Genomic DNA, 13067 nt, shown 5'->3' on the forward strand with positions numbered 1-13067 from the left:
AGACAACTATCATGTTTGAATAAAAACTTTAGTTTAATATAACTAAAATCTATATTTGACGTTTCGACTTTTATGTCAAGGTCATTCTGGAGCATACAACTATACACAGAAAACAAGTTACACTACAATCAAACTAGTTTGTTAAAAATACTGGCCAATTGCTACAACAATTGTTGGTCTGACCTCTGGTGAAGAAAAAAATAAAATAAAATTATACATCAACCCTAGAGTCCTGTTATTAGTGTTATCTGTTGGTTGTAGAAATACATTGGGCACAACAACAAGTATCTATCTATATACATGTATTAACATCATGATTATACCTGTACATTCCAGCCAGTTGGTATGGAATGGTTTCTAATACTAGTTGAAGATTGGCTAGAGTCCTGACTTATGCTGGATCTTATATATTAGGTAGGCTGAATGTGTGTCATCCAGATCCTTGGAATTTTCATGTCATCTTTGTTGTTGATATTTGGGTTGTTTATCAGGATTTTGCAGGCTTCCTTAAATTTCCTTTCATACCAGGTTTTTGTGTGGTGTAAAGAGCGGGTGCTTTTCCAGTTGATTTGGTGTAAGGTGTTGAGCGCGTGGTCTGAGAGGCCTGCTTCACCACAATGGTTATATTCAATGTGTCTAATGTGTTCTTTCTTGCGTATAGCAATTGTCCGTCCTGTTTCACCAATGTACGGTGAGTTGCAGGTGCAGCGGATGCAATAGACTCCAGGATGTGCTAATGGGAGGACAGGATCCTTTGAGGAGTTGAATATGGTTTTAAGTTTAGTTGATGGTTTAAAAGTGGCATTGAGGTTATAATGCTGTATGATTCTGTTGATTTTTTCTGATAACCCTTTAATGTATGGGATGGCTATGGATTTACTGTAATCTAGATTCGTTTTTGTTGTTGTTTTATGGAGTATTTTATTAATAGTATTTTTGTTATAGCCATTATTTATGAATGTGTCACTGATGATTTTTAGTTCTTGTTTCAGGGCTTGCTGGTTAGAGCAAATTGTTGTAGCTCTGTTTTTAAGGGTGTTAATGACTCCATATTTTTGTGATGGGTGGTGGTATGAATTAGCATGTATGTATTGGCCAGTGTGTGTCGGTTTTTGGTAGGCCGTGAAGGATAGACTGCCTGAAGGAAGATGTGTGACTAGTGTGTCTTGGAATGGGAGCGAATTTTGATTTTCGATTTCGGTGGTAAATTGTATGCGTTCGTGTTGTTTGTTCAGGTGGAGGAATGTGTTTAGCATTTATTGCCCATGCAGGCAGATTGCAAACACGTCGTCAACGTATCTTAGCCAGACTGTCGGTCTTAGCGTGGCAGAATCAAGAATCAAGAGCCCTTTGCTCAAAGGTTTCCATGTTGAAGTTAGAGATTGCGGGGGGGGGGATAGTAGCGAGCCCATGGCTGTACCTTCTTTCTGTAGGTAAAATATTTTTGCTACACGAAGTAACCGGACTGTAGTTTGTGGGCAAACCAGGCCGTAATGTCGGGTGGGAATTTGTTCTGTACTAGGATAATTGTGTCATTGATGGGGACATTAGTGAAAAGGGCAGAAACATCGAAACTGACTAATAAGTCGTCTTTGTCGAGTGTTATGTTTTTAATTTTGTTTATAAATTGTTGTGTGTTTTTTATGTAGGAGTGGGAATGATCTACCAACTCCTTGAGTGTTGCCGCTAATTTCTTGGCTAAGTGATAATTGGGACTGTCTATACCTTCCATGATTGGTCGAAGGGGCACATCTTGTTTGTGTATTTTTGGGACCCCAATATATTCTGGAGGGGCAGGCATAGTGGGGTTTGAGTTTTTTAACTGTGTCTAGTAGCCAAGAAGTGACAGACTTAGTAGTTTCTCTGTTTTATCCTTTATCCTTTTTTGTTGGGTTATAACTCACCAGCTTGTATGTGTTGTTATCGGCTACTAGTTGATTCATTTGAAGTACATATGTTGACCTCTCAAGGACGACAGTGGCATTGCCTTTATCCAATTTCGTTATTATTATGTTTTGTTTGGCTTTTAATGACTTAATTGCTGCTAGTTCTGTTTTTGTGAGATTGTTCTGTATGGTTTTCTTAGTGTTTAAGACATTACTAGTTTCTAGTCATATTTTATCTGCTATATTGTTAGGTAGGCATCTGATGCCTCTTTCTATGTGGTAGATAAAATCCAATTTGTTTACCTTTTTAGGGGCTATTGCGTAGTTAAGAGTCCTTTATTCAGTAGTATAAGTTCGCCATTGTTCAGGGTGTGGCTTGATAGGTTGATCACATGGTTCTTGCTTGCTGGTGGTTGGTCGCTCCTTGTCTGTTGTTGGTGTTTATCAGCGAGGAAGTCTACTTATTGGATGGATTCTGTGATTGGCTGCCATATTTTGCCGTTATTTCAAACTGTGGAATTTGGTCTTGAGTTTTTCTTTATTCTTTTCCAGGGTATATGAAATGGCCCCAGTCTAGCATGGAGAGATCACATCGAGTGAGTGGTATCAGTGGAACTATCTGTAGATCCAGAAATGAGCTGTTATGTTTGTATACCAATGCTAGAAGTATAAGAAACAAGGGAGATGAAATGGTTGCACTAATTGAGTCTGTTCACCCAAAGATTGTTGGAATAAGTGAGACATGGTTGGAAGAGGATGACATCCTGACAGGAATAGAGATGGAATGGTATGATGTGTTTCGTGAGGATACAAAGGGTAAAAAAGGAGGGGGAGTGCTATTGATGATAGAGAAAGAGTTATGTCCATACAAAGTAGAGATGCAAGAGGGAAATAGTGCCAGTGGTTTTGAGGCAGTATGGTGTGAGATAGAGGTGAATGGAATCAAATACTTGGTGGGATGTTGTTATAGACCAGGTAATGTGGATAGTGGTGATAGTGAAATGTATAGTCAAATTAGCCAACCAAATAAGAAAATGGTGATCATTATGGGTGATTTTAATTATGGCAATATAGACTGAAATGATGAGATAGCAACTGGAAGTAAAGAAAATGAGTTTCTTGAGTTTTTGAGAGATAACTACCTCAGACAGTATGTAACAGAGGGCACACGAGGAATGAGGATCTTGGATTTGGTCATATCATCAGAGGATGTAATTATAAATGAGGTGTCAAATCATCCACCAATTGGTGAGAGTGACCATGAGGTGATTACCTGAGTGGATGCCAGCAGTGCGAGATCCCCTGTGAGAAAAGGGGATATGTGGAACTACAAGGGGAGGGGGGTAGAAGAGTTCAGGAGACAGCTTGCAGGTGTAGCATGGAATGAGGAGTAAGCTGGAAAAGAGATCAATGTAGCTTGGAGAATTTTCAAAAACTATCTAGCAGATGCAATGTCTAAATGTATTCCAAGGGTGAGAAGGTTAAATAAGGTAGGTGTTAGATAGATGAATAAAGAGATTAAGCATGCGATACTGAGAAAAATGGCATTGTGGAGGCAGCAAAAGAGAAGTGGAAATAACCAGTTTCATGGGGTCTACAAAGACCAGGCAAGGAGGATGACTTGGTTGGTGAGAGTAGCTAAAGAGAGGTATGAACAGCAGTTAGCTAATGAAGCAAAAAAGAATCCTAGGGAGTTCTTTCGATATGTAGCAAGCAAAAGAAAGAATGATTATGGAAGAATGACATTGATTGGAGAAAATGGCATAAAGACAGCTGTAGCAGATTGTGTGGTATAGATACTTAATGAGCAGTTCATAAAGATCTTTCAATCTTGTGAATGTGACTTCATGGAGAGATTGAGAGCAGTTGATGATGGGGAGGAGAGACTGACTGTAAGTGAGCAAGAGGTGTTTGGGGAGTTGAGTAAACTAGATGTAAATAAGGCTGTGGGACTTGATAATATATCACCGCGTATTCTGAAGGAAAGTGCCTGAGAGTTGACACCTGCCTTGACATATTTTTTTAATATGAGTCTTGTACTTGGTCAAGTTCCTAAGGAGTGGAAGGAGGGCAAGATTGTGCCACTTCATAAAGGAGGTGATTGAACTCAAGCATCAAACTATAGGCCTATCTGTGTGTCAGGTGTTGTGGTTAAGTTGTTGGAGAAGCTTGTGAGAACTAGGATCCTGATTTGGGTATACAACAATGGTATAATCTTTGATGGACAGCATGGATTTGCAAAAGGGAGGTCATGTTTTAATAATCTACTTACTTATTACAATAAAGTGACTGCTTCCTTGGACAGAGGAGAAGGATTCACAGTAATATACTTGGATTTCGCAAAAGCTTTTGATAGCGTACCCCATGATAAGTTGACAGTCAAACTAGTGCAAATGGGGTTGGATATTAGATTAGTACATTGGATCAAAGACTGGCTTTCTGATAGGTATCAACAAGTCGTGTAGGGGGGGGTGCGATATCCAGGAAAAGGAAAGTTACTAGTGGAGTGCCTCAGGGATCTGTTTTAGGGCCATTACTATTTAACTTGTATATTAATGATATTGGCAAAGATTTGAATGGAGATATTCAGTTGTTTGCAGATGATGCAAAGTTGGGATGAACCATAAAAAGTAGTGAAGATGTTGTGACCTTACAAGAAGACTTGAATTAATTGAGTGATTGGGCAAGGAAATGGGGATGGGAGTTCAATGTTGCAAAATGTAAGGTTTTAAAATTTGGAAAACAAAGATGGGATGCAGAATTTATGCTTGGTGAGAATATATTGTTGGAGGCAGAGAAAATAAGAAATCTGGGGATGGTAATGGATAAGGATCTAAAATTTAGGGGACACATTGCCAAAATTGTGAAGACAACACAAAGGCTTCTGGGAATGATGCGGAGGACACTGACATGTAGAATTAGGGAGATTCTTGTTCCGTTGTATAAGGTTTTGATTAGGCCACACATGGACTATTGTGCCCAGATTTGGTCACCGGGATTTCAGAAGGATGAAGAGATGCTGGTAAGGGTCCAAAGGCGACTGACTAAGGTAATTTCTGACCTCTGGAATGTCATGTATGAGGAAAGATTGAGAAGATGTAATTTGCAGAGTCTGGTGGAGATATGATAGAGACCTACAAGTTGGTAAGGGGTTGTTATAAGATCAATGGTGGAGAAGTTCTACAGAGAATAGTGGGAGATCAGGGGAGGACCACAGGTCATCCCTGGAAACTGTATAAAGAGGGTGTGAGTAGTGGAGTGAGAAGTAGGTTTTTTTCATGCAGAGTTGTGAATGATTGGAATGCTTTGCCTGAGAGTGTGGTGTCTTCAAGGAGTTTGAGTGTGTTTAAGGCTCGGTATGATGAGATGTGTTTGTGATAAAAGGATCTTCCAGATGAGTCTTTGACTCCATGAGGTCTTTGGGTAATAATAATAATAATAATGATATTTGGCCGAATTGTCAGCAATTCTTTCAAGTACTTGTACAATGTCTTTATCAATATTGTTCGATAATTCGGATTGCATTTTTGAAACCAGAATTTGTGTTGTAGCTAGGTTTTGGCAGCCTGTTTGAATCTGTTCTCTGAGCATTGCTTTTTCTGTGCAGTCATAAATACGGAGTGCCTTAGCACTCCTTATTTATGACCACACAGAAAAACTTTGTTGAAAAACAGACCACTTTCCCCCCCAATTGCTAACTTCTATATGGAAACCTTTGAGCAAAGGACTCTTGATTCCGCCACGCTGACCGACAGTCTGGCTAAGATACGTTGACGACGTGTTTGCAATCCGCCTGCATGGGCAATAAATGCTAAACACATTCCTTAGCCACCTGAAAAAACAACACAAATGCATAAAATTTACCATCGAAATCGAAAATCAAAATTCGCTCCCATTCCAAGACACACTAGTCACACGTCTTTCTTCAGGCAGTCTATCCTTCACGGTCTACCGAAAACCGACACACATTGGCCAATACATACATGCTAATTCATACCACCACCCATCACAAAAATATGGAGTCATTAACACCCTTAAAAACAGAGCTACAACAATTTGCTCTAACCAGCAAGCCCTGAAACAAGAACTAAAAATCATCAGTGACACATTCATAAATAATGGCTATAACAAAAATACTATTAATAAAATACTCCATAAAACAACAACAAAAACGAATCTAGATTACAGTAAATCCATAGCCATCCCATACATTAAAGGGTTATCAGAAAAAATCAACAGAATCATACAGCATTATATCCTCAATGCTACCTTTAAACCACCCACTAATCTTAAAACCATATTCAACTCCTCTAAGAATCCTGTCCTCCCATTGGCACATCCTGGAGTCTATTGCATCCGCTGCACCTGCAACTTACCGTACATTGGTGAAACAGGACAGACAATCGCTATACGCAAGAAAGAACACATTAGACACATTGAATATAACCATTGTGGTGAAGCAGGCCTCTCAGACCACGCGCTCAACACCTTACACCAAATCAACTGGAAAAGCACCCGCTCTTTACACCACACAAAAACCTGGTATGAAAGGAAATTTAAGGAAGCCTGCAAAATCCTGATAAACAACCCAAATATCAACAACAAAGATGACATGAAAATTCCAAGGATCTGGATGACACACATTCAGCCTACCTAATATATAAGATCCAGCATAAGTCAGGACTCTAGCCAATCTTCAACTAGTATTAGAAACCATTCCATACCAACTGGCTGGAATGTACAGGTATAATCATGATGTTAATACATGTATATAGATAGATACTTGTTGTTGCACCTAATGTATTTCTACAACCAACAGATAACACTAATAACAGGACTCTAGGGTTGATGTATAATTTTATTTTATTTTTTTCTTCACCAGAGGTCAGACCAACAATTGTTGTAGCAGTTGGTCAGTATTTTTGACAAACTGGTTTGATTGTAGTGTAACTTGTTTTCTGTGTATAGTTGTATGCTCCAGAAGATGACCTTGACATAAAGGTCAAAACGACGAATATAGATTTTAGTTATATTAAACTAAAATTTTTATTCAAACATGGTAGTTGTCTCCATAATTTTTAAAAATGCAATAAAATTCAAGTTCTCTTAATAAGGGCTCTAAAAAACATCAAACAAGATCAGAACACCGTCGTACTGAAAGCTGACAAAGCAACTCAACAGTAATGTTAAATTCCATAGAATACATAGAAAAAATGCAATCACTTTTGTATGATACTAACACCTTTAAAAATTAGATCATTACCATGCAAGACATTTCCATAATAAGGCTAACAATTTCATTAAAAAAAAAATATATGCTGAACTTGTCTCAGGATAGAAAAAAGTCTCGAGTCAGGACACCCTCTGGTGCTAATAATATATATATATATGTGTGTGTAGTCCGAATTTAGCATATAGACTCTATTTAGTTCTTATATATATGTAGTCCCTGTATTATTATGTGACCCCTCCAGAGAGTCCAAAGACTCATAGAGGAGGGCACCTACTCCTCCGCTCTCCATCTCAGTCTTCACCACATCATCTACACCAGCACCATCTACTGCCCACCACCACCACTAGTATTTTCACAGACAGTCACAAACATCCATGCCCACGGCAGGATTCGAACTCACAGGCTTTTGGCTGGAGAGCAGATATGCTTACCGCTTCGCCAACCAGGCCGGCAATATATTATTATTATTATTATTATTATTATTATTATTATTATTATTATTATAATCCCAAGACACACAGCTTATCATACTGTGTCTTAAACACACTCAAACTCCAACTCCTTGCAGACACCACACACTCTCAGGCAAGGCATTCCAATCATTTACAACTCTGCATGATAAAAACCTGTTTCTCATTCCCCTACTCACACCCTCTTTATACAGTTTCCAGGGATCACCTCTGGTTCTCCCCTGATCTCCCCTGTTCTCTGTGGAACTTCTCCACCATTGATCTTATAACAACCAATTACCAACTTGTAGGTCTCTATCATATCTCCCCTCTTCCTCCTCTCCACCTGACTCTGCAAATTACATCTTCTCAATCTTTCCTCATACTCAACATTCCAGAGGTCAGAAACTACCTTAGTCAGTCTCCTTTGGACCCTTTCCAACATCTCTTCATCCTTCTGAAACCCCAGTGATCAAATCTGTTCACAATAGTCCATGTGTGGCCTAATCAACGCCTTATACATTGGAACAAGAATCTCCCTATTTCTACACATCAGTGTCCTCCGCATCATTCTCAGAAGCCTTTGTGTTGTCTTCATAATTTTGGCAATGTGTCCCCTAAATTTCAGATCCTTATCCACTATCACCCCCAGATCTCTTATTTCTTCCACCTCCAACAATATATCCTCACTAAGAATAAATTCTGCATCCCATCATTTCCTTTGTAGTGACCTCAGTCATGCTTCCAGAGCATGCTTCATCTTCGATGGACTTACAACCACATTTAAATACATTTATCCAAAAATAAATACTCTTTAATGCTTGTGCAGAGTCCCCCATGAACTGCATCTAACTCGCCTTTATCTCTGCGGCTGTCAACTTCTTCAAATAAAATTGCTTTATCACTGCACAAAACTCGTTTTTCTCAATTTTTATGAAAAATGCGAACATGGTAATTTTAAATGATTGCCAGACGAGTACTACGTGTCACACTTTGCTAAAATTTTGCCAGTCATGAAAAAGATATGTGCTGACACTGGTGTGAATGAAGGAATTGTGTCTCTGTCTATTGAAAATTTACCAAACTTTTCAAACAATCCTTGTATAAGTGATTTCATTATTTGTCCTACAAATAATGAAAGGAACTTTTCTTTCATTAATATGGTAACACCACTTTTACAATCCACGATAATGGCTGCACGTATCACAAGACAAGTGAGATTTTAACAGATTTTAAATAGTTTTCCATTAGACCATATGACTGAAGACAATCAAGTAAAGAATTAAACATCTCTTTGGCAGTAATACTCTCATAAAGTGTAAGTTCTGAAATTTGTTACTCAATCAGGAGTATACACTTGATGTGGATATTGTAAAGGACATAGAGGAGATGAGAAACCTGTGAATGGTGGTGGACATTGGCTTGGAGGTTTAGGGATCATGTTTAAAACCATTTTAAATTGCTTTCAAGTTCATATTAAAGAAATTATTTGCTTTACTAAGTTTTATCTTTTACAGATGTTCTGTTCATCTATCATCTATGAAGGACTACAAAAATAGTTTTGAACCATATGGTAACACCACTTTTACAATCCACGATAATGGCTGCACGTATATATATATATATATATATATATATATATATATATATAAAAATACTAGTTTCTTGACCTCTTCCAAAGTTAGGAAATTAAAAACGAATGAAAAGTTAACTATAGACACTGTGTCAAAAATTTTTTTGTTTTTTCTGATAGTATCTGCATAGAATAGCATAGAATGACTGACATAAATGTCTGTTCAAGTTGCTAGATCAAAAAAAAAAAAAAAGAAATGCTATGATGTGGGGAATAACTGGTAATTAACAAAATAAGAGACTTGGATATCATTATGTAAATGATCTAACAGATAAGCTTAGGTGTTGATGGTTATTCATGACTTATTTTTCATAGTATTAACAACACCAAACACTTTTATCAACAAAGATGTTTTATTAATGCTTATATTTCGCTGATTTTCAACTCAGCATCATCAGAGCACAACACACATGTAAACGCGAAAGTGAGTGAGTGAAACAATATAATTGCAAAAGACAAAAGATCTAATGTCCTATTTTTTGGCACCCTCTAACGGAAAAAAAAAAAAAGAAGCAGTTATCTAGGAGTTTTTCTTAGGATAACCGTCTCCCAAATTTTTGGCAAATTAATGCAACCATATTTGTTAAGGTTGGGAGAATTCTTCAAAGCCATTGCTGACTCAAAAAATAATCTTTCAGATCTATAACGACTCCTAAATAGCACATTCGTTTTCCTCCATCTAATCCTGTGTGAAGGAGTGTCCAAGGCGTGGTCTGCCAGTCCCGACTTGCCATAGTAATAGTAGCGAATGTATCTTTCATGTTCTTCCAGGCAGATGTTCACTGATCTTCCTGTTTGCCCATAATAGGCCAAGTCACAGTCACATGGAACTTCATACACTCCTGGGTGTGTTAAAGGTTGAAGTTTATCCTTAGGCGAGCGGATCAGAGTTGCCAGCTTGACATGAGGTTTGAAGGTGGTGCGAAGGCCATGTTTCAACAATACTTTGGCTATCTTTTCCGATGTACCTCTGATATAGGGAATAGAAATTGTCATGTTGTATTCTTGTGTATTAGGGGAGGGCAGAGTAATAAGCCTATGTAGTATTTTATCTATTTTGTAGGGATTGTAGCCATTGACTAAGAACGTATGGCGCAGGTACTGGAGTTCAGTGCTCAGAGCTGTATCGTTAGAACAAATGGCTCTGGCTCTGTGTGTAAGTGTTTTTAAAATGCCATACTGTTGGACTGGATGATGATGTGATTGTTTATGTAGGTATCTTCCTGTGTGTGTAGGTTTTCTGTAAATAGAAAAAGATAGTGATCCATCTGAAAGGCAGGTGACTAATGTGTCCAGAAATGGTAAACAGTTATTTGATTCTTTTTCTACTGTGAAGTGAATTTTGGGGTGTTGGCTGTTTAGGTAGGTGACAAAAGCATCCAGAGTGTCTTGTCCATGGGGCCAGATGGCAAACACATCATCTACATAGCGTAACCACACTTGTGGCTTTTATGTAGCTGTGGTAAGTACTTTGTTTTCAAAGTGTTCCATGTAAAAATTTGCTAACGGGGGAGAGAGGGGGGGAACCCATAGCAGTACCATAAATCTGTTTGTAGAATTCCCCCCCCATGTAAAGTAACCTGCAATCATGGTAAATTGAAATAATTCAAGAATATCTGGGGAAAATTTAGACTTGATTAAATCAAGAGTGTCTATAAGTTGTACATTGGTAAATAAGGAGGTGGCATGGAAACTAACCATTATGTCTGAATCTTTTAAGATTAGATTTTTAACCAGTGTTTTGAAATGGATTGAATTTTTTACAAAAGTAGAGGAGTTGCCAGTAAGGGGGCAAGCGACTTAGCTAAATGCTGGGCCAGTTTATATGTGGGACTATCTATGCTATCAACTATGGTGCGTAGGGGAATATTAGTTTTGTGGATTTTTGGTAATCATTATGTAAATAAATTGGAACTCTTGTAGTGGAAAAGATGGGCATGAAGATTTCTTAATGGAACGGGCAAACAATTATTTTTGTGAAAATACATTTGGGAAAGTAGACAGCAACAGCTACTATCTTTAAAAAGAAAAATTTTTGATAATATTATATGCTGCCATACTAGGGATGATTATGAAACAAGGTGGTTTCCCATTGCCTTCCTTGCTGTAGTATATATTTATGACGGTAGCCATGTGTGTTTACGGGACTGGTTTGCCTGTTTTGATGGATGAAAAACCCAAGTTACCAGGAGGAAAAACCTCCACCTCCATATGAGACCAGATATAATCACCTTTAGCCGAAAGAGACCAGATAAAGGTTCCTTCATTAGATGAGAATCTAACCCAGGCCTATAAAATTGCTTGCAGAAGCTGACAAGACTCCTTCCCCTTATGAATCTGTGTTTAAAATCTCTCTCTCTCATAAAATATTAATAACAGCAAAAATTTTTTTCCATCACATGTAATGTGGCAAAAGAAGGTACTGATTTTCTTTACTTCATTTTGAATCCAAATTTGACATAGAAGAATTAAATGGTATTGACATGGTCATATTCTTTATTCAACTAACACTTCTATTAATATTGTGAATTGCCTTAGTGATGAAATGGGGAAAAAATGTTAACTAATAAAATAGTTAACATTGAACAGTAATATTTCATTGATGAATTGATCTTGAAAAACAAATCCACTTCTACTGTATACATTTGAACTTCTATAACTTGTATATATTGGATAATGGAATGAGTTCAGCTGTAAATTTGTTTCTGGAATCTATCTTTCAACGTTGAATTACAGTTCCCACTTCATCAGTATAGTCCAGAATGGTTAATGCTTTTACCACCTGAATTATTGTCATTGAACAATCTGATCTATCCAGTAATTTATCATATCATTGAGACAAGCATTTCTTGCTTTGCAGTGTCCGAACATAGCCAGGAAAAAAAAAAAGTTAAGATGTCATCTGTTATTTATTTATTTTTACTGTATTCTGAAATGTTTATAACAGCATAGTATGCTAATAAAAATGTTGGCAAAGACTGCTGAATTTATCCTTATGTTTAAGAACATTAAATATTTTGTGTTTTCTGATGCTCTCTTTATGATTTGCTGATCATTATTTAAATAAGTTCATTTCAAGACAATGTGTAGAGATCACAGATTTAATTATTCATTATGATTACAGGTTAGTTTGGATGATAAAGAAATCACAGTTTTTCCCTTGAAACTTCCTGGATTATTAGTTTATATGGCTTCTTCGATATTCATCAAAGTAAGTTTTGAAGAATGTTGCCATTGTGTTTTCAAATTACCTGTGTTATATGTTTTCTTAATTATACTATCAATCCTGTGGTAATAGATTTTTTTTTTTTTGTCTTGCAATCTATCCGTTGAATGCGCCTATTATTCTCAACTTTATTTCCTTGGATATCTATTAGAAATTTTGTTTTAATCCTTGATATAAAAAAAAATTAATTGTATTGTTTACAAGTCTAAAATCAAAGCTCCTTTATAATAAAACTGTTAGGGTCATTTTCAAATCCATTGAAAATAATTTACTTCCAAAATTACAGCTGCTTGGAAAGAAGTCAATGGGCATCCCCACGGGCCAGGTGCATCATGCCATGTAATGAGTTGTGTTTCTAGCCAGTATAAATTGGAGGAATACGATACTCGCAATTCAGTACAACTGTGTCTGGGTTAAATGGCTGCAAGAAAGAAATTATGGAGTTTGAAAGAAGCATTGTGATAGGATGGCATGTTGTAGACCTGTCTGTTTGGCAAATTGTTGACAAACTGGGACATCCCAGGTCAACGATCAGTGATATTATACTGAGATGGAAGCACAGGGAGTCAACTGCAAGTGCTACTTGCAGTGGATGACCCACCATGCTCCGACAATAACCATAGGGTACTACAAAGGATAG

At 37.3% G+C, this 13067-nt stretch overlaps 1 protein-coding gene across 4 annotated transcripts in view; it reads left to right on the top strand.

Moving 5' to 3' along the window:
• LOC150094462 (hemocytin-like) overlaps positions 1 to 13067 on the top strand; it is a 2636009-nt gene that overhangs the window by 375862 nt on the left and 2247080 nt on the right. For all 4 annotated transcript variants that reach the window (XM_090412206.1, XM_090412207.1, XM_090412208.1 and 1 more), the window contains exon 14: positions 12326 to 12412. In XM_090412206.1, the coding sequence (XP_090268332.1) occupies positions 12326 to 12412 (87 nt within the window). The remainder of the gene's footprint in view (positions 1 to 12325; positions 12413 to 13067) is intronic.

Source organism: Typopeltis vanoorti, chromosome 22, assembly GCF_054136105.1.
Source record: "Typopeltis vanoorti isolate ZY-2024b chromosome 22, IOZ_Tvanoo_1.0, whole genome shotgun sequence".
NCBI classification, from domain to species: domain Eukaryota; kingdom Metazoa; phylum Arthropoda; class Arachnida; order Uropygi; family Thelyphonidae; genus Typopeltis; species Typopeltis vanoorti.